Genomic DNA, 21,713 nt, shown 5'->3' with positions numbered 1-21,713 from the left:
TTTCCTGCCAGCCCCTCCGCGCATGAACCCACAAAGTCAGGTCACTGAATTCAGCATATTTACTGCCACTGAGCCGGGTGAGGGCCTGCTGGAAGACAGGGTAGGGATGGTGCCTGCTCCCCGGGGACTGGATGCCCCAGCCAAGAAGGGCACAGGCTTCAACTCCTCTCAGACTCTGCAGGTGGCGTGCTGTGAGGACCCTGCTTGATGCAGGGTGACGTTGGTCCCCAAGGGGAGGTGGAGGAGGAGACAGAACTGAGGGAGACAAAGGGCCAGAGGGCGAGGTGTAAGATGGCTCTCACTCACACCTGGGGGCGGCCAGCTGCCCAGACCAATGCAGAAACGCACTCCAAGTTCACACAGCCCCCTGTTTCCCTCCCAAAGGACTACCTTCTGGAGAAAGTCCAGGAAGCTGGAATCGTAGGAGGAATTTGCCGGAAGGGAGTACTTCAACTTCAGATGCAAAGTCATTCCCGGCCCTAGGGATCCAGATGCACAGCTGAGGACCCAGCTGCCGGGAACAGGCTCCCTCAGGGGTGTGGGCGCCCCTCCTGCCCTACCCCAACCCGAGGTCTTTCGTCCCTTCCAGACCTCCTTGCTGCAGTTCAGCCCTGAGCCCTCAGGACCTCAGGACTAGGGCGCCTCCATGTCTCTCTCACCTCCTTCTCGTCTTGGGGACCAGGTGTGTAGCCCTCCAGACTCACCTGCCCCCTGTGAAATGCTGACGAGGGTCAGGAGGAGGACAAGGGGCAGCCCAGCCCCCATTGCGGCTCTACCTCCTTGCTTCTCAGATGCTGGAAGAGATGTCTGAAGGCCCGCTGGCCTCTGCTCACTGGGCCTGCCTTCCTGCTCCCCGCTCAGTCCTGAGCAATGGTGCGTGTGGGGTGATGGGAGGGGGGCTGGGCAACTGGATTTTCCAGTTCTCTCAATAAGGCTCTGAGGACCGGGAGAGGGCCATTCACTGGGCTGTTGGGGAAAGGGAGGGTGGTCCCCTTTCCTCAATCCTGTGTCCCACTTCTCCCCCACGTCTCAAAGCTTGAGAGGGAGTGGGTGCCCCAGGGAGGGAAGTTGGGGAGGCGTCCATTCATGCTGGTGTCTGGGCCCCACCCACGCCTGGGCCTCTCATTGCTCTTTAGGGATTAATTATTAACTGCGATTAATTTCTATCAGCCATGCCACCCAAGGGCTCAGGAATGTGGGCCTGAAAGGGAGGGGTAGATTACACCGAGTTCTCCCCAAACCCATGTCCTGCTCTCTCAGCTGCAGTGACTTTCTGGGTGAGGGGGAACTTTCATCTTTGAATATTTTGTTTTAGTCTAACATATCCTAGCAACTTGGGCGGAGATGCAGTTTCATCAAATATCCCCACCACGTCCTGCCTTGAGCGCTCACGCAAAAGAAATCCCTTCACCCTCCCAGCCAAAGCCCTTTCCCAAATCACTCAGAATGGCAAACACAAGGACAGGATGTAGAGGGAATTTGGAATCTGTCTAGTTTACCTTCTTTCTTTCTTATTTATTTATTTTATTTGACTGCACCGAGTCTTAGTTGAGGCATATGGGGATCTAGTCCCCTGACTAGGGATCAAACACTCCCCCTGCCTTGGGAGTGTGGTTCTAGCCTCTGGACCACCAGGTCCTACCCTCTTTCTTTAAAAGATAGGAAACTAAGGCTCAGAGAGGGTAAATGACTTATTAAGGTCACATAGTAAGTCAGTAGCAGAGAGGTTAGAGATAGACCAGGCTGTCATTATGCCAGACACAGGGATAAGCTCAACAGATTGACAAAGTAGTCGTGTAAACCCTCTAGAATACACAAGGGCACATGCCCTTTTATCATCTTAGTTGCCTCCCTATGCATCTTCTCTCCCTTTCCCCCCAAACCAGTGGGCCCCTGAGCAGACGGATGGAGACAGAGAGGGTACAGGGCAGAGTCAGGGAGAAAAGCCAAAAGCAGGACCAGTATGATGGAGAGATGGAGAGAGACACTGTCTATACCATAAATGTATATGGTATACATATACGAGCAACCCAGGAGCTCTCAGACGTGTATTGGACGCAGGAAGCCCAGAGTGGGAGGAATTCATGGACAAAAGGCTCAGCAGACATAGGAAGCAGGAGCAGCGGGGAGGAAGCAGGAACTCAGGCGCTTTGGGGGATCTGAGTCCTAAGGGAGCCTGCCTCTGTCTTTCCCATCGGGTGCTCATCTTTCCATGTCATCATAGCTGAGGCTGCTGTGTGCTGGGCACCTTAGAAACATTATTTCCTTTAATCCTTATTATGGCCCTGTGAAGTAGGTACTGCCTTCTCCCAGTTTTAGGGGTGAAGACTTTGATAGGTCACATGACTCGCCTGAGAGTGCACAGCTTGAAAGTGGTAGATTCCAGCGCAGTGGGTTCAGAGCTGGATTCTGAACTTGCTCATCCCACTGCCCCTGAACAGATGGTTGTCTTGCCTGGTGCCCCTCTCCTCTCATTACCCCTTCTCTGCCAAAGGAATGGAAAGTTCTGTGGGCTGCAGCCACTGTGAAGGAGGGATGGTTCAGGTGTTCACCCTCCTGCCCTGCCCTGGTCTCTCCTAAGAGTCAGATGAGGTCCCCGGGCTGTGTCAGTCATTCTCCACCCACTGCATCCCCAGGGGACGCATACACCTCACCTCCCCGTGGTCATATTTCTAGGAGCACAAGGACCTTGGGATAGGAGACCTGGGTCTTTCTGCTTCAGAGAAGGTCTGGAATAGGGACTGACTCTGACCTGGGGGTTAGATCCTGAACCCAGAAAGAGCCTGAGAGCCTGGAAGGAGAATCCTCAGGCTCTTACTCATTCTCCCCCTCGCCCAGTGCTTCCTGGAATCAAGCTGGGACAGGTTAATCCCCCTGGGGACAGCTGGGTGGCCTCTCCCTGGGAATGAAGATCCTGGTGTTGATGGAGGCCCTGGCACACCTGGCTCTCCTGAGCCTCCTAATAGGGCCTTAAAGCCTTTAAAGAGCCAGGGAGATGGTCCTGGAAGCGCATCTCAGCGGGCACTATGGCTGCTGCACTGGTGCTGCTCCTGGGCCTGCAGGCCGTCGCTGGCTACGGTGAGCACGGTGGGTGTAGGGGCCAGATGTGGACGAGATCCAGGGAGAGGGCCAGCTCTTCTAACTCCATCTTCTCATTTTTCTTCTGCGAACAGCTCAGCTGATCCCATCGGGGACAGCTAACTCTGGAGGTCTCCCCACCGTCTCTGCTGGTCTCCCTACCATCGATGCAGGTCTCCCCATCTCTGGGGATGTCTCTGCTGGTCTCCCCACTGTCTCTGCAGGTCTCCCCACTGTCTCTGCTGGTCTCCCCACTGTCTCTGCTGGTCTCCCCACTGTCTCTGCTGGTCTCCCCGCTGCCTCTGGGGATGTCTCTGCTGGTCCCCCTACTGTCTCTGCAGGTCTCCCCACTGTCTCTGCTGGTCTCCCCACTGTCTCTGGGGATGTCTCTGCTGGTCCCCCCACTGTCTCTGGGGATGTCTCTGCTGGTCTCCCTACTGTCTCTGGGGATGTCTCTGCTGGTCCCCCTACTGTCTCTGCAGGTCTCCCCAGTGTCTCTGCTGGTCTCTCCACTGTCTCTGCTGGTCTCCCCTCTGTCTCTGGGGATGTCTCTGCTGGTCTCCCCACTGTCTCTGGGGATGTCTCTGCTGGTCTCCCCACTGTCTCTGGGGATGTCTCTGCTGGTCTACCTACTGTCTCTGCTGGTCTCTCCACTGTCTCTGCTGGTCCCCCCACTGTCTCTGCTGGTCCCCTCACTGTCTCTGGGGATGTCTCTGCTGGTCTCCCCACTGTCTCTGGGGATGTCTCTGCAGGTCTCCCCACTGTCTCTGCTGGTCTCCCCACGGTCTCTGCAGGTCTACCTACTATCTCTGCAGGTCTCCCCACTGTCTCTGCTAGTCACCCCACTGTCTCTGTGAGTTTCTCTACAGTTTCTTCAACACCTGGGGCTTTGCCCAGTAATCCTCAGACTTTAACTCCAACCATTCCTGGCAGCCCATCAGGAGCAGCATCAGCGTTGCCAGGTGACACTTCTGTTGCTCAGTCCATCTCTGAAGAGCTCTTTGGCTTTGCCTGCAGCTCTGGGTGGGGGCTTCCTGTGCTCAGCCACGAATAAATCGTTAGCTCCCAGAGCCTCACTGAAGCAGTCCTGGCTTTGGTGGCTATACAAAGGCCCCCCTTCTGCTTTTCAACTTAACAACTTTTTCTCTTGTAATTAGTGTTTTTATATCCTGCCTAAGACATTTTCTTGCCTACTTCAAGGTCATGAAAATATTCTCTGATGCCTTCTTCCAGAAACTTTACTTTCAAATTTAGAATCTTTGAATCTAAGAATCTTAGCTTTCAAATTTAAGCCTATGACATATCTCAGATTAATTTCTGTGTATGGAGTGAGGGAGGGGTCAATATCCCTTTTCTCCTCTTACAGATAACCAGTTGCCCTGGAACCACTCATTTCAAAGACTCTCCTTCTCTCCCCACCATTGAAATGTAAACTGACCTAGTCTATTTCTGGGCTCTTCTGTCTGTTCTTATTCCAGGGCCACAGTCGTTAGTGTCTGCAGCTTTGCAGCCAGTCTTAAGGTCTGGTAGTATAAGCCTTCCACTTCTGTTTTTAAGACTGTCTTAGCTTTTCTCAGTCCTTTTATTTTCATTTACCAAACACTTGCCAGGATTTCAATTGAGAGGGCACTGGATGGAATTTCTGCTTCTGTTCCTGCTCAGATATCCACCTGTTTTCCCCTCTGCCCTTCTAGGATCTGTCTCCCCAACAACAGCCCTTGGAACTGCTTTACCCTTGCCTGGGGCTTCCACACCAGGTGGGGCTGTCTCAGGCGGTTCTGCAGCCACCACAGCTGGAGGAGCCACTGCTTCCTCTGGGCTCAGCATCCCGACCAGTAAGGGGCCCTTGTTTGCATTGGGTCACTGACTGGCAGGCACGCCAGCTCCTGGAGAGGAGTGTGAAAATGTGAAAGTGTTCATTGTTCAGTCGTGTCCGACTCTTTGCAACCCCATTGCCTGGGGCCCACCAGGCTCCTCTGTCCATGGAATTCTCCAGGCAAGAATACTGGAGTGGGTTGCCATTGTAGGGACAGGCTTCAGGCCTGCTTTCTACTGTGTTTTGAGTACACCTAAGAACGTCTCTAGTTCTTCAAAGGGTTTCAGTGCCCCTCAAGCCTCTGGTAACACCAGAAGCTGAATGGCTGTTACCTGATCACTTCCTTGAAAGGTTTTCGAATATATTCCTTGTGGCCCAACCTGTCTTTGCAGGGCAACAAGTATCCCCTCCCGAGATCCTGTCTTCCTCCTCCCTCTGTCTCCTTCCTCCCTCCCACTCAATCCAAGTCTCCCCACCAGGCAGTCTGAAGGCAGGAATCGAGCAAAGGGAAAACAAGAGGACTGGCTCTGGCTCCCCTTAAAGATCAGAGTCAGGATGGGGTGGTGAGGAGGGCAGAGGGGCAGCCTCTGAATAAGATGAGGGACCGGGGGGCTGTCAGAGTGCAGAGGCATGGCAGATGAGAGAGGCCCAACAACAGCCTGGGATATGGAGGACGGTTCAGAAAGACGGAGAGGCGTGGATGTCAGTGAGGACTTCAGAGACTGACAGACACGTCCACAGGTGTTAGGGAAGAAGTGAGTGCGGTTTGGAGTGAAGCCCTTTGAAACCCCCTCCACTGAGATTCTATTCCCAAGATGACAAGACACCGAGCAACGTGGTCTCAGAGTCATGTAGACATCAGAGTCACAGAAGGAAAGGTGCAAAGTTACAGAGGGCAGTGGGGAGTCGGGGGATTGAAGTCTCACCTGCCTCGGTCACAGCCCCTCTCTGGTCCTCAGGCCCGAAGCCACAAGAGAAGGGCTCTGTCCCCGACTGGGCCATCGTGTTGATCACTCTCTCTTTGGTGGCAGCAATTGTCAGCCTGCTGTATGGTATCAAAAAGGTGAGTGAAGCTGTGGTCCAAATGTGTGGGTCCCTGAGGCCAGTGGGACTGGCCCTGGTGCCCCAGAAGGACAGGGGCTTCAGGGGAAAATGACGGCTTACCACGCTTAGGGAGGGATGAGGGGGGAAAGGGACCGCAGTCTGGGTGGCTGAGAGGAAACATCGATTGGGCTGGGATGGGGGGATGGGGCCACTGAAAGAGGCAGGGGAACGCTGCAGGCTGACCAGCCCACGGAGGCACTACATTCAGCTCTAGGCAGTGAAGAGTCAGCTTCATGGAATTACATTATAACTTGGGTTTTGAATCCTGGCTCTGTCATTACAACTGTGTGACCTTCTGCAAGTTACTCAGCCTCTCTGTGTTCTGTATTACTCAATAAGTAATAACTGACACTTAAATAGCACTTATTCTGTGCCAGGTATTGTACATATTTTAGCTCACAGCAACCCTATGATACAAGCAATATTATTGTCTCTTATTCTACTGATGAGGTAATTGAGTCCTGGATAAAATGAGAAGGATATTGATAGTATCCATCTCAAAGGGTTGTTGGGGGGTAAAATGAGCTTACACATGTAAACCGCTTAGGTGCTTGGCTCATAGTAAGTGAAGTGAAGTTACTCAGTTGTGTCCGACTCTTTGCGACCCCCCTGGACTGTAGCCCACCAGGCTCCTCTATCTATGGGATTCTCCAGGCAAGAATACTGGAGTGGGTTGCCATTTCCTTCTCCAGGGAATCTTCCCAACCCAGGGATCAAACCTATGTCTCCCTCATTGTAGGCAGACGCCTTAACCTCTGGGCCACCAGGAAGCCCTGGCACATAGTAAGTGCTCAGCAAATTAGTCTGGTTCATTATCCTTCCTGTTTTTGCGGGAAGAGGAGCTCTGAGAACCTGAGTTGTTGAGGAGGCCGCAGTCCATGGGGAGAGCTGAGGGCTGGGCAGCTTAGTTAACCCTTCCTATCCATCCCTCATCTCACAGGCCTGCGAGTTCCGGAAGGAGATGAATATGGGGTGCGGTTGTGCCTCTGTGACCCCTTATGGCTGCCACCATGAGGCCACCAGCCAGCGCTACTCCGTCAAGTGAAGGGGGCGTGGCCGGGATCGCCTATGCCCCTCTCCCGATGGCCTTCCTCCTTCCTTCCCTGAGCAGACTCACTCAAGTCACCAAGACTCTGATGCAGTTTTCTCGTCTGTAGAAGGAAGGACCAGGGCACCATGGTCTCCAGGGGTCTTCCAGCCTTCATGGAATCCCGATCTGGGCAGTGGGAACCTCCTCTCCTCACTCTTTCTTCCTGTTCCCATCCTCTTCCCCAACTATCAGAGAACTTAGCTGAGGGCACCTTGCTTGGCACCCCTGGGGACCAGGATGGGGGTCCCCCTTTCTATAAGGAGCCCCCTTGGGCTGGCTCCTGACCCTCTTGAGACCTTCAATTCTCTCACCTCAGTACAGGTGAGGAACCCTGCTCTGTGACGCCCCTGCTTAGACCACTCCAGGTGGGTGGTGGACACAACTCTTGCTAAATAAAACAGTAGCGCTCCCCTGGTGTCCCAGCCACTGTGTAATTGTCCAAGTGCTTTGCCGTCGGGCAGGCACTGACCAGGTCTGGTCTCTGCCTCTTACCAGATGTGTGACCTTGGGCATTTAAATCACTTCCCTGAACTGAGCTTGTTCATTCTCAAGTTGTAAAATGAGGCTGACACTGCTAACCTCATAGGTTACAACAAGGTAAGGTGCTAACCGCATTTCTCTGTACCTAGAACAGCTCAGACATCAGTAGCTGGTAGGGTTGTTTTGTGACCCTCTCAGCCCAGGTGGTGCAATGGTATAGAATCTCCTGCCAACACAGGAGACGCAAGAGACACGGGTTTGATCCCTGGGTCAGGAATATCCCCTGGAGGAGGAAATGGCAACCCACTCCAGTATTCTTGCCTGGAGAATCCCATAGACAGAGGAGCCTGGTGGGTTGCAGTTCACAGGGTCGCGAAAGAGTATGACATGGCTGAGCCATCACGCACACACAACCTATCACAGCTCAGACACAACAACCTCTTCTGACATCAAGAGCCTGCATATACCTCTAAGTTCCTCCACCTCTGATGCATGCGTCCTCTGGGGGACGTTGTGGCTAAAAGCGAATGGGGAATGTTTACTTACACAGTGAAGGCAGAGAGTCTCAACCTAGCACTACTGCTATAAGCTGGAGAGTTCTTTGCTGTGGGGCTGTCCTGTGCCTTGCAGGATGGCCAGGAGCCCCTCTCGCCTCTACCCGCTGGATGCCAGGAGCAACATCCTCCAAGGTGGGACAAGGTTGTCTCTGCTGCTGCTGCTGCTGCTAAGTTGCTTCAGTCGTGTTCAACTCTGTGCGACCCCATAGACAGCAGCCCACCAGGCTCCCCCATCCCTGGGATTCTCCAGGCAAGAACACTGGAGTGGGTTGCCATTTCCTTCTCCAATAAGGTTGTCTCTAGACATTGCCAAATGTCCCCAGGGGACAAAGTTGCCTCTCCTTGTTGAGAACTATTCTCCTGGAGACTTGTGTCCCTGGAGGAAAGCGTGGGGTGGGGCCAGATTAGTGGAAAAGGGGATTTTCAGTCCCTCCTGGGTCCAGACGGAGAGGCAGAGGTCTGTCTCAGTCTCCCCACCCTACAGGAAGCATTACTTGGGAGGCAGGCTACCCAGTTGTGAGCAGTCAGGCTTTGGTCTGATTTCATGGAGCCCAATTACTCGCCTAATTGTGTTAATGAGCAGCTGGCCTCTCCTCTTCCCTTTCATTCCAGCCCTGCCTAGGTCTTAGGGACCAATCATGCCAAGCACTGAGATGGATTCACAAGTTTGGCCCTCTAGTCCTCCCATGAGCCCCGTGTTCCCAGGGCCCTAGCACCCTGCCCTCCGGGTCCGGCCCTCTCCACCCCCTCTGCCTGCTCCACTCGCCCCTAGAGGTAGGAGCCAGCCCTGGCTTCCACTCCATTCAGCCAAGTCAACACGACTGACTGCATCCCGTGTGCCAGGCCCTGGCCCTGGTGCTGGGGCTGCAGCAGCAATCATGGCAAAGACCTCGCCGGCTGCTGACTCCCCAGTAGAGGAGACCCACCGTGAAAAAATTAAGTGAGCAATAGGGGCAGTGACTTAAGAGCCCCGGACCCACAGCTTCCTCTCTCCTTAGAATCCGAGGGAGCCTGTCCTCCCCCTATGCCAGCCCCAGGCACTGTCTCCTGGGAGCGCAGTGTATGAACTTTGACAACCTCTGAGCTAACGTTTGCTTCAGGCAGGGAATCAGGACGAAGGGGAGAGGGAGACTCCAGGGAGGTCCTAGACATGAGAGGTCTGCATTTCTGTTTAGGGGTGAATGGGAGCTTGGTGGCAGAGACAGCAGCAGGCCTGCCATTGGCTGGGCTGAGGTGGGAGAGGAGGGGGCTGGGGAGTGAAGGCAGGGTCCCTGTCTGCTGAGGATTTCTGCCAAAGACCCTGGCTTCAGTGCCTCTGGGTGGCCTGGACCGGCTGCCAACCGTGCTGAGGGATATGGAAGTCCCTGGGGTTCCATGTCTGCCTTGTCTCCGCCCCCACTGTCCCCACTTGTTGGTGTGTCATCTCTGGACACCTGGAAGCACCTGTCTTTGCAGGAGCCAGCCACTGGAGGGCTTTCCCCCGTCTCTGCTCTTTCACCTCATACTCATGGGCAGCTCCACCCAGGGCAAAAAGAATGATCATGTGTGAGTAAGGGGTGTGGAGAACTGGGCTGACGTAAAAGAAGTGGAAAGTGGAGGGTGCAGCTGAAGAAGAATCAGAATTTGAATCTCTTCCCAGAACCCAGGCATCCAACTGTCTTCCTCCCCATCCCACCCCAGCCAGATCTCAGTCTTTCTAGAAGCCACGGTCTGCTCCCCACCAGCCCAGAACCCCGGACGCCACCCACCCAACCCCCTCAACCTCTGCTGGGGCTGGGGCAGGAGTCAGTCCCTCCCAGTTGCCTTTCCCTGCCCCCAGATCCCACCCCTTGGGTAGACACCCATGTTCCCTGCTTCATGACGAAGCTGCTGTGGTCTCCCATTATCAGGGCACCCCTGCAAGGTGGGGCGGTTCCATTTGTTTAAGATTTCGGCCTGAGGAGCCCCAGCCCCCGTGACGTCAAAGCTGGGCCCATATAAGCTGAGGGGACCCCAGCCTACAGCCTCAAGCAGCCGTCCAGCTCCGACATGGCCCAGCCAGCCCACTGCATCCGCTCCGTCTTTGGCCTCCAGTGCGTCTTCCTTTTCCTTCTCACCTCTCAGGAGGCAGGTAAGATGCCCTCAGAGGCAAGGGGTCACCATCACACAGGGGCATAGAAAACAGAGAGGAGTTGTTTCTTAGCACGCCTATGGCTGACCATCGCAGAAATGAACTGCAAGTGAATGTGCTGGGAAGATGGGTGGGTTCCAAGCTGCTGCATGCGGTTGTCTAGGGTGTACGCTGCTCAAATTTGCCAGCTGAGGGGCATGCTGGAGATGAAACACAGCCTATGCTCTGCTTCGCTCTGCTAAAACGTGGCCTGCAAGGCTGCAGACACCAAAGAGGGGCTTCTTCCCGTCTGGATGCTGGCAGTCCTGGGCGGGCAGCTGTGGGGATCTGACGCTCCCTGACCATCTGCTTTGTGCAAGGAATTCATGGGTGTTCAAAGTACTGCACCTCGTTTCATGTCCTCAAATCCCCTGAGGTGATTAGTGATATCCCATTTTATAGTGAGGAAAGTGAGACTCAGAGAGGTAAAATGCTTGTCTAACATCACAGAGGCAAGCAGGAATCCTGCCACGCCACCCCTGCCGCTGTCCTCAGGGCGCATAAAGAGCATTTCTTTCCTTGTTCTGCACCAACCTGCGTTCCAGCCCTGGCTCTGGCCCAGGTACTTAGTCTGGGCTTCTGTAAAATGGGAGGATGCACCTGGCCAACTGGTTACTACACACCAAGCGTCATTCTAGGCATTTCATCTACGTTTATTTACTTAATCCTCATGACAATTCAATAAGGTGTGTGGTTTTATCCCCATTTTACAGTTGGGAAACATCCCAAGGCTTTGGGAAGAAAGCGAATATAGAAAAGTTTGACGATGGCCAGTATGGGGAAAGAATCTAAAAAAAAAAAATAGAAGAGTGGAGATATATCTGACTTACTTTGCTGTACGCCTGAAACTAATATATTGTAAATCAACTATATTCCAATACAAATTAAAAAGAAAAGTTTGACAAGCCAAATAGACCTCACCAGGTAAAGTGAAATTGCAAAATTAGTTCACTTAATTAAGAGAGAGTTCTGTGACAGAAACTGGGGAGCAGAGATGTCCAAACATAGGGGCGATCTGGAGGGGCCTGGGCAATTCAGAGGAGGGTCTTTACAAGGTAGATAACTGGCAGAAATAGGTTCAGAGGGATTTTCTACGTATTGCATAGACTCATTCACGGTAATAGCCTTGATGATCCCAAACCAGGGCCCAGAAAGGCCTGAGTATGGACACTCTGGGTCAGGGGAGGCAGCAGCTTTTCCTTCCAACAGTGTTTGACTGAAGGCGATGTTTCTCCTTCCCTGAGCTCAGGGTCACGTTGAGGCTGGAGGGGCCGGGGCAGGTGATGGGGCTGATGGTGGACAGTAGGGGCAGAGGCCGAGGAATCTCTGTGTCTCCACCAGGTGTCAGCAGCACTGTGATTGGAGGCCCTTCCCCCCTACCTCAGAGGCACCAGAGCCACCCTGAGCCACCGCCCCGGTCTCACCCACCTTCTCATCCCCTTCCCGTTAGGCTGGCTGTCTGACCTGCCGCTCTCCAGCCCTCCGTCACGCTTCTGCCCAGGGAGAGGATCCTGCAGAGGCAGGAGGGAATGAGTCTCGAATCAGCTCCGCACACATTCACTTATTTTTTTTTCTTACATTCACTTTTGAGGGAGGTTTACTCTAGGACAGTGGTCCCCAACTTCTTTGGCACCAGGGACCAGTTTCCTGGAAGAAAATTTTTCCAAAGACCGGATGGTGAGGGGGGATGGTTGGGGGATGATTCAAGCGCATTATATTTATTATGCACTTCATTTCTATTATTATTACATCAGCTCCACCTCAGGTCATCAGGCTTTAGATCCCGGAGGTTGGAGACCCCTGCTCTAGGGCATAGGACAGGCGCAGGGCACACTTGAAATCTGAATTCTGGAGCAGGACACGGGCTCTGTGGGTGTGGTCTGGGAGACGGCCACGCTGGAGCTTGGCTGGCTGGGACTGAGGGGATGGTGGGGAAGGAAGGGCCCCTGGGTGCTCGGATCCTGCAGAGTGGACCAAGGGGGTGATGGGTGGGGAGGGCTTGAAGCCGGGGTGAGGTTGGGAGGGAGTCAGGGTGGAAATAGAGTGTGAGTCAGGGCCAGGACATGACTGTGTCCTGCAGAGACTGAGGCCAGGGTGGGGAGGGAAGAGTGTCAAGAGGAGTGGATGAAGACCTTTAGCCCACAGCTCTGGGGTACGCCCTGTCATTTACCCACAGGACCAATCAATACTCAGACGCAGATAACTAGATCCTAGAACCCCAGAGTCTGCATCATGCAACCACAGAACCACAGGAGCAGAATCTAGATGAAATCATCACTGCAGAAAGCACAGATGGGGCTGAGGTCCTGGGGAGAATCTAAAAAAGACATTTTTCTACAGTAAATGTCATTTGATTTAATTTCTATTACATAAATAATATATTCTCACCCTAGAAACTGGAAGATGGGAAAAAATAGAAAAAGAAAATCTCTTCTAATAAACCCCAGTTGCCCAGTCAAATATTTGAGTGTATTTCTCTTTCATCTTTTTACTATGTCTGTGTTTTAGGTCACATGTTGTGCTTAAACCATATAGACACTTAAACAAGCAAGCAAATGGAGTAAGCCATTTTTGAGGGATGGGATATCAAGAAACATCAGAAATACTCTTTTGGGTGAGGCTGTTATGACAGAGACCCCATGGCACAAGTTACTTAGTAGGATGTCCATTTTCTTTTCAAACTAGTGAAAGAAGCAGATATAACAGGCCTTTGGAACTGTATGCACAGTTTTGATATTGTAAGATTTGTTTTCATTCTTTTATCCAGGCTGAGTATCTACCTTCAGCGTCTTGGGCTAAAGTCAGGTTTTCCTCTTTGTTTATACCTTAGTGACCAAAGCAGTTCTCTTCAGATCATTTTTATAGCCAGCGAAATGAATATCTCATAGCGAAAACTTCCTAGGAAAAGAAAGTTGCTACCAATGGTAGATCTGCTGGGCAGAAGACAAGGTCATCTCAACCCTGAGGTTTAGTCACTGATTTGCCTCAAGACTCAGGACCATGGGTTACACTGAGCTTCAGCTCCAGATTTTATAATCAATGGTTCCACAGCTATGTGATGTAGATCCGGAATTCTAAAATCTAGTTATCTAGGTCTAGTTATTGACTATGTGGCTCCTGTGGTTAAATAACCGATATCCCAAAACTGGTGAGTGAGAGGTCTTCTTTCAACATCTTTTCATCTCAGGGCTCCATTACTTAACCCAGCAGAAGTTAACCCTTAGTCTCCCAAATTTTGGAGGTCACATTTATGTTTTGTGTGTGTTTTTTTTTTTTACTCAATATGCATAATGAAAAGCTGTTGGCATGGCTTCTGAAAAGTTTCCATCAGTCTTAAAAAACTCCCTCATTTATCTATTCAACAAATATTTATGAAATGCCTCCCATGGCCCAGACATTGTTCTAGACTGGAGACATAGTGATGAATAAAACACATAAAAGTCCCTGCCACTGGGGGAAGTAAACTGCACTTACTATACGTTAGAAAGTGATGAGTGCTATGTTGATAAAACAGGAAGCAGCTCAGGAACGTGGAGGGGTTCCATTTTGAAGGTGTGGTCAAGGTAGGCACAGAGGTGTAGAAACCAGGGCAGGTAGAAGAGGCATCTGGGGCTGCAGAAGGCTGCAGGGCAAGGCCTCAGGCTCGGCTTCCCTTACTACCAAGAGAAAAACAAGAAAGTCTGAGATTGTTTCAAAGACTACTACTTTAAAGAGTCTTCTACACTTCAGAATCTTCAGTGCTCCATACTTCCTATAGTCTTCACACTAAACGAGTGGGTTGACATCGTTATTTACTGTTCAGGACCTGAGCCTTCAGAGCATTTAAGTGGCCTGAGTGAAGATGCAAAGCTAGTGAGGGGTAGCGCCTGGACTCCATCCTGTCCTCTGACTCCTTAGGCCAGTGGAATTGGGTGTTCTGAACTGCCCGTCTGCCTATTTCTTCACTCCATGGATATTTAGTCATCCCTTATCACATTTAAAAGCACCTGGGGTGTAGTGAAAAGCCTATCTTTGCCAATTACTCATCCTCTTTGAACTCCCTTTTCTCACCTGTAAAATAATAAGATCATATCTTGCCTCACAAGTTCATGGTGAAGCTTAAATGAACAAGTATGTGAACAGCATCCTTCAGGGGTCCCACCAACGTCAGTGTTCTTTCTTCCCCAAGAGACTGGGCTGACTTATGGGCTATATCACCGACTCAAGTAAACTGCAGGAGTTGGTGATGGACAGGGAGGCCTGGCATACTGCAGTCCATGGGGTTGCAAAGAGTTGGACATGACTGAGTGACTGAACTGAACTGAACTGAACTGAACTGAGTGTGGCCTTCACCAGTAAAAGCCTGGGCCTGGGAGCCCAGAATATGTGTTCCAGTTCTGGCTCAACCTCTTATCTGCTGAGTGTCCTTGGGGAGATTGCTTAACCTCTCTTAACCTTGCTTTCTCATCTGTAAAAAGGAGAGGATAATAAACTCTCAATCTCAAAAGGTTGCTGTGAAAAGTAAATGGGTTAATACATGTCCTACTTCATAAGACCTGCCTGTCTCTCAGTAGGTGTTCCAGAAATGTTGGCCATTGCCGTGGCCAAGTCACCATTGTGTGCAAATCATCATTTCTCCAAGAAACTCGAGTTTCTTTGCTGTAAAACAGGGACATTGACAGTTTCTGAGATGCCTTGTAGGGAGCTGGGAGATCAATTACCTTAGAAGACAACCCAGGAAGAATGGCTATGAGGCAACTAGCAGAGTGCCTGGCCCCAAGAAGGGCCCCAATAAATGATAGACATGGGTTTCCCTTGTGCCTCAGTGGTAAAGAACCCTCCTGCCAATGTAGGAACCACAGGAGACATGGGTTCAATCCCTGGGTCAGGAAGATCCCCTGGAAGAGGGCATGGTAACCGACTCCAGTATTCTTGCCTGGAGAATCCCAAGGACAGAGGAGCCTGGCCAGCTACAGTCCATGGGGTTGCAAAGAGCTGGACATGATTGAGTGACTGAGCGTGCACACACACACACACACACACACACACACGTGATCAGTACTGCTGCCAAGAAAGTCAGAGAATGACTCCGGCCAGTGGAGCGAGGGCCTGACTCTTCAGCCCTCCTCTCTCCCCCCAACCTCCAATCCCATCAAGGGACTTGGGCTTCCCTCCCACTCTTGACCCCTTCTTTTCTACCTGTGTTTCTTTCAAGGACTGCATTCCTCAACCCTCAGCCCTCCTAAGCAGTCAGCAGGCGGGTGGGTGGATTGTGGTTTCCTGTGACTGGGGGTGCGTCCAGGTTCTGGTCGCCACCTTGAGCTAACAGAGCCTGGAAATCTCGGTTATGTAACGACGCTATCTCTCACTCTTCAGCGCTCTCCTGGCCCATGCTCTCCTGATTAGAGATCAGAGACATCTCCTCTGTCTCCACTGGTGTTCTTACACAGAGTTAAGGCCCATATCTGCTCACTGATGGGGTTCACACCCTGTTGTTAAACATATTCGGTCCCTGCCAATCCAGTGGCCTCATTCACACCTCCTGGGACCCCCAAGTAAATCTCTTTTTCTTTCAAAAGGGCCACCTTCTTCTGTCTCAGAGGGCTTCAGGTGTGTGAGAGGGGGAGCCAGTGGGGAACCATAAGGGTTGAGTCCTCTCTTCTGCTTCCTGGAATCCAGATCAACCTTCATCACCAAAATGGAAGTTTCCCAACCCCCTCCTCTACCCACCCTCTGTCCCTCTTTCTATATTCTCGTGAGTCACCAGTGTCTACTTACTGTAGGAGGTTTTGCTAGGGGTCTTACTTAGTCTCTCACACACTTACATCTGGAATGGAGCTGAACTATTATGGAAAGATGGAGATTCGGACATTTATTCCCTTTCCGCTCAGCTCTGCCGTGGAAAGACAACTCTATTCCATAAGTATATAAACTCTAGCGCAACACTTGCAAAGCAAAATACCAGTCAATAATTCCTCTCAAAATCTTACAATGTGATAAACTGGACAGGGGCAGAGATTGTAAGCTCAGTTGCTCAGTTGTGTCCAACTGTACTCAACTCCTGGACTGTGGCCCACCAGGCTTCTCTGTCCATGGAATCTTCCAGGCAAGAATACTGGAGTGGGCTGCCATTTCCCCCTCCAGGGGATCTTCCCAACCCCGGGATTGAACCTGTGTCTCTTGCATCTCCTGCATTGGCAGGTGGGTTCTTTACCACTGTGCCACCTGGGAAGCCTGGGCAGAGGTTGACAGTCACACAAACCACTGGCATGTCACATTGAAGGCAGCAGGAAAGAGTAACTAACAAAGAATTTTTTGAGCACTGAGATGAAGTTGGAGCTTATTTGCTGAGAAAGATCAGGAAAAAGGCCATAAAGCTAGGAAGATTGAAACTGAGGAGTAAGGAGTAGAGGTCGAGAGGAGAGAGGCAGCATTCCTGCTGAAAGCACAGCCACACACAGAGGTCCAGAGACTGGAGGTGAGAACAGGAATTAGATAGCAGGGTATTCCAAAGAGACTGGCTGGGGAAACACGTCTGGGATAACAAAGGGAGCCCTACCAATGACATAAGAAGGGAAGCAGGGAAGAGCATGGAAGAAGTTTCTTATTTGCCTCTCTCCCTTCACAGGTGCTGCCGCACTTCAAGAACTCCAGAAAACTGGCAAATCAACATCTGATCATTTGTTCTCTCTGGCTACAGCCCCTGTTTCCATCACCCCGTCTAATCACGCTGCTCTTCATTCAGAGCACAGCTCTCCAGACCCCCTGATATCTACGGAAACCCATAAGCCAAAGCACCAATGCACTACCACGCACCGCTCCAAGCTGGCTCACCAAAGCTCCACAACCCAAGCTGCTCCTCCTGCTGCTGAACAGAACCCCAGCAAACAAGGAAGAGGGCCAATTATCCGGAACGAACATGCTTCTGAACCTAAGGACACCGCTAATACAGATCAAGGGTCAGATGGGGAAAGACATACAACTCCAGTACCCAACAGAAAGAGTACCACTTGTCTTAAGCGCACAACAAGCAGATCAACAGTGACAAGCAAACCAGCCAAAGTTGTAACACCAAGTACCACCTCAAACAAGACTACAGAAAAGACAAAACAAAACCTAGGAAAAGTGACTGACCGCAAGCAATCAACCACAAGGGGCCATGAGAGGACCACAGGAAGCCCAGAAAAGTCCACGGAACACGAAGGAAAGACCACAGGGGACAATAAGAGGGCCACTGGAGCCTCAGAAAAGTCCACAGGACACAAAGGAAAGACCACATCAAACCACGAGAGGACCACTGAAACCTTTGTAGGCACAGGACACGGAGAAAAGATCACATCGGGCCATGAGAGGACCACAGGAAGCCCAGAAAAGTCCACAGGACACGAAGGAAAGACCACATCAAACCACGAGAGGACCACTGAAACCTTTGTAGGCACAGGACACGGAGAAAAGATCACATTGGGCCATGAGAGGACCACAGGAAGCCCAGAAACGCCCACAGAACATGAAGGAAAGACCACATCAAACCACGAAAGGACCACTGAAACCTTTGTAGGCACAGGACACGGAGAAAAGATCACATCGGGCCATGGGAGGACCACAGGAAGCCCAGAAAAGTCCACAGGACACGAAGGAAAGACCACATCAAACCACGAGAGGACCACTGAAACCTTTGTAGGCACAGGACACGGAGAAAAGATCACATCGGGCCATGAGAGGACCACAGGAAGCCCAGAAACGCCCACAGAACATGAAGGAAAGACCACAGGGACCCATTATAAGACCACAGGCGGTTCAGCAAAATCTACTAGACATCAAGAAAAGACCACATATGTCACTGAGACCATAAAAGCTCCAATAAAACTCACAGAAAATCCAGCAAAAAACACAGCAGCTACAGAGAACATAAGACCTGCAGCGAAGGTCACAGGAGACGCATCTATCAGCACTACATCTCCTTGTACCAGTAACACTGAGGCTTCCCGATATGTACCCACTGGTTCCTCTACACCCCCCAGGTCGATCGTGTCAGAAGCCCCCGACAACAAGAGCCATCCACAGCAGAACAAAGATGACTCACAAGGAGGTGTCCCTGAGGGAGAAACGGAAGGGACTGATTCCTTCCCTGCATGGGCCATAGTGGTCGTGATCCTGTTGAGTGTGATTCTCCTTCTGGTGTTCATCGGCCTGATTGTCCTGGTAAGGGAGAGTAATGCCCGGCGGGGAGGTGGGGAGTGAGCCCATGGAACAAGGAGTTGAGATGATGTTATGGATCAGAACTGGAGGGAACGATAAGTCAAGGAAAAAGCGGCATGGTGTGGGAAAAGATAATAGAGGGAGTGTGGTGGTGGAAACTATGGAGAAAAAAAATAGACGGATGGGACATGACAAATGGAATTGGGAAGCAAGCAGTGACTGAGGAAAAAGAGCTGTGAAGCAGGGAAAATGTAGGGGTTGGAGACAGAGTCTGGGGGTGAGAATAGGTGACATTCGGATAAGGAAAATAGGACAGAAGAGGAGACTGGAAATGAAGTGGGGAACTCTATACTGAATCTGGGACTGGAATAAGGATTAGGGTTTGAATGGAATCTTGGGAAAGGAGCAAGTCAAAGGTCCAAGGTCAGGGAGAACAGAATTGAGGACCTGAGTTATGGGTGTGGATAAAGGCAAATGGCATGGCAGATGGTACTCACTCTTCTTTTCTCCTCCCAATCACAGGCCTCCTACTTGGCTCGAACACGCCGTGCACTGATCCAGAACACTGAGAATAATGACTCAGAGAATGCTGGGGGTTCCAATTCCTACCCAGTTTACCTGATGGAGCAACAGACTCTCGGCCCATCCCAGACCCCTGGCCCACGATGACCATTCAGAAGTCGCTCACCCCCAGATTTTCCATGACTTATCCCTTTCCTGGATGAGACCCATACAACAGGGACCCACAACTGCGAGTCCCACAAGTGAGACCCACAGTTCCTATTTCCTGGACTCCACAAAGGGCAAAGTACTGACAGTTGACACGCCAACACTTCAACTGCTGTGATCTTATTTAAACCAGCCAAGGTGCGAGGTGATAAGCAAAAAGGATGTGAGTTTGGGGTATAGAAAAAAAGAATGAATAATACAAGCGAGTGTTCTCTGTAGAAGATGATGATCTGAAAATGAAAAGATGTTTGATGGATGTATGGGGTGGAGATCAATATAGGACTCTGAGTCCTGGGAGGGGCAGCACAGTTGGGGAGCCTTAGAAAGCAATGCTCCAGACCTGACCGAGTCAGGATTATAGGCAGGGGGAGTCAAAAGACAGAGCCTCTGGGTTTCAGGACCAACCTATGTTATTTCCACCTCTCACTTAGAGTTTGTGTGTGGACAAAGCCTCTGGGTTTCAGGACCAACCTATGTTATTTCCACCTCTCACTTAGAGTTTGTGTGTGGACAGGTTTGTCTCTCAGTTCCCAGGGCCCTTGATTTTTTCTTTTAATAAAAAAAATAGGATCTGAGAAGAAAAGAGGATTTCCTTCTCTACCTTCTACATTCTCAGAAAAATTCCAGGAAAGATCATCCCACAGAGTGATATCTCCCACCCAGATGGTTCGGCCCTCTTCCTTCTGAATCCCTTAGTTTTTCTAAATGTCTACAGTGGGCATCCTGTTGCTGGGTTGTGGGAGGGCACGCAGGGAGGGATTTTTGTTTGGCCTGCAGTCTCTTCCATGGATCTCCACCCCAGGCCTTCCTTGACAGTGTTCCCCACTCATCATTTATTTTCCTGTCTCTTCCCCTAAAGCCCCAAAGTCTTGGCTTTTTCCTATAGAAGTCACCTATCTTCTCTACTGCCCCTATCCTCTCTCCTCACACCTTCACCCCAGATTATGATTTTTCTCCTTACAGACATTTCATCTGGGTTTTTCTCTCCAACTTATTAAAGTTCTTTCATCTGTTACTGATTGGGCAGAAGGAGAGTCAGCTGATGACAGATAGCTTCTTTCTATCCATTGGTCTTTCTATAATAAAGTGTAAAATAATTATAAAATAAAGCATAATAATTACTGGACTATCAGTTGGCGAAAGTCTTGATATGTTCCTGACTTTAGCTGTGACCTTGCAGACAACCTTCAGCAGGAGTGGCTAGAAGTCAGGGATTCTTTGGAGGATGAGGAAGAGAAGGCGAAATTCCCATTGCTCCTAAAATGGCTCATTCCTGGATTCCGAGAAGAGCCAGCCTGAATTCATGCTTGGCTCATTTGCATGGTGACAAAATGAGGAGAAAATGGGTTAGTAAGCAAGTATTTCTAAGTACCTATTTTACATTCTGTTGAGGATTACAAAGAAGTATAAGACATTGCTCTCATCTGAGACACCAAAACAGGAAAGTAGGAATTAAGTAATTCAATCAGAGTTATCACAAGGCTGCTGCTGCTGCTGCTAAGTCGCTTCAGTCGTGTCCGACTCTGTGCGACCCCAAAGATGGCAGCCCACTAGGCTGCTCTGTCTCTGGGATTCTCCAGGCAAGAATAGTGGAGTGAGTTGCCATTTCCTTCTCCAATGCATGAAAGTGAAAAGCAAAAGTGAAGTCGCTCAGGCGTGCCCGATTCTTAGCGACCCCATGGACTGCAGCCTACCAGGCTCCTCTGTCCATGGGATTTTCCAGGCAAGAGTAATGGAGTGGGGTGCCATTGCCTTCACAAGGCAGTACTACACAAAATAAAATAAGACTCCAATGAATTAAGCCCATATTTATGCACATCTGCCACGTCCAGTACTTGTTAAGACAGCAGCCCTGCTCTAAAACCATTCTGCGTCCAGACGTAGGTCCCGACAGAACATCTGCCTGTCATCCATGTAGACTTGGGTCTCACCTTTGCTAGAAGAGGATAAGGCAAGAGTGATAGAGAAAGGCAAGAGAAAGCCTCTCTAGTTTGCCAAAGGCCTTCCAACCTTGACTCCGTCCAGAATCAAGCAGCAGGGTTGTGGGCAGCTTTTTGGCAACCCCCTTTGCGGGAGGCTGGAAGGCCATCATGGACACCACTCCTGGTCTGGATCCTCCTATCACTGGATCATCTGTCAGGATCCAGCTCTGGGCTGGGAGGGCCCTCAGGCTTGAGGAGCTCTCTGCATCTCCTGCTGCAGATCCGTAACATGGGTTCTGAAAAGCAGCCAAGCCAGGTGCAGAGGGAGCCCCATCATATGTGCCTGGAGAGAGCCTGGAGGCAGAGACGCCTGGTTCCCAGAGAAGGCTGGGGTGCTGTAGGATAAAAGGAGGAGGCAGCCAGGTTTCCAGACTCTTGGCAGATGGTGACTGATCATGTGACAGCTGCCGGGATAGGTCACTCGCCCTGGGAGGAAAGCAGATACCCCCTAACCCCAGACTCTTAAACACTGAATTTTCTGAGCCGGGACCCTATTCAAAGAACTCAAACAAAATAAAGCAAAACAGCCAACCCGACCAATGCCTCCCCC

The 21,713-nt window shown here is 51.0% G+C and overlaps 3 protein-coding genes across 3 annotated transcripts; 2 read left to right on the top strand and 1 right to left on the bottom strand.

Moving 5' to 3' along the window:
• Window positions 1–41: 41 nt before the first annotated feature.
• SFTA2 (surfactant associated 2) lies at window positions 42–1,109 on the bottom strand. Its single transcript, XM_069563556.1, has 3 exons — window positions 705–1,109; window positions 391–479; window positions 42–255 (listed from the first exon to the last, which is right to left on the bottom strand). The coding sequence occupies exons 1-3, from the start codon at window positions 763–765 to the stop codon at window positions 169–171; spliced, it is 237 nt and encodes a 78-aa protein (XP_069419657.1). The 5' UTR covers window positions 766–1,109; the 3' UTR covers window positions 42–168.
• A 1,917-nt stretch (window positions 1,110–3,026) lies between these two features.
• Window positions 3,027–7,510, top strand: LOC138425155 (putative uncharacterized protein FLJ44672). Its single transcript, XM_069562764.1, has 4 exons — window positions 3,027–3,087; window positions 3,174–4,040; window positions 5,854–5,957; window positions 6,939–7,510. Exons 1-4 carry the CDS (start codon window positions 3,027–3,029, stop codon window positions 7,041–7,043), a joined length of 1,137 nt encoding a protein of 378 aa, XP_069418865.1. The 3' UTR covers window positions 7,044–7,510.
• Window positions 7,511–8,199: 689 nt separating this feature from the next.
• On the top strand, window positions 8,200–19,294 carry MUCL3 (mucin like 3). Its single transcript, XM_069562763.1, has 4 exons — window positions 8,200–8,257; window positions 10,107–10,235; window positions 17,941–18,455; window positions 18,975–19,294. Exons 1-4 carry the CDS (start codon window positions 8,200–8,202, stop codon window positions 19,119–19,121), a joined length of 849 nt encoding a protein of 282 aa, XP_069418864.1. The 3' UTR covers window positions 19,122–19,294.
• The last annotated feature ends 2,419 nt before the right edge of the window (window positions 19,295–21,713 follow it).

The sequence above is a fragment of the Ovis canadensis genome, chromosome 20 (genome assembly GCF_042477335.2).
Source record: "Ovis canadensis isolate MfBH-ARS-UI-01 breed Bighorn chromosome 20, ARS-UI_OviCan_v2, whole genome shotgun sequence".
In the NCBI taxonomy this organism is placed as follows: Eukaryota; Metazoa; Chordata; class Mammalia; order Artiodactyla; family Bovidae; genus Ovis; species Ovis canadensis.
This window is presented reverse-complemented; position numbering and strand designations above follow the sequence as displayed.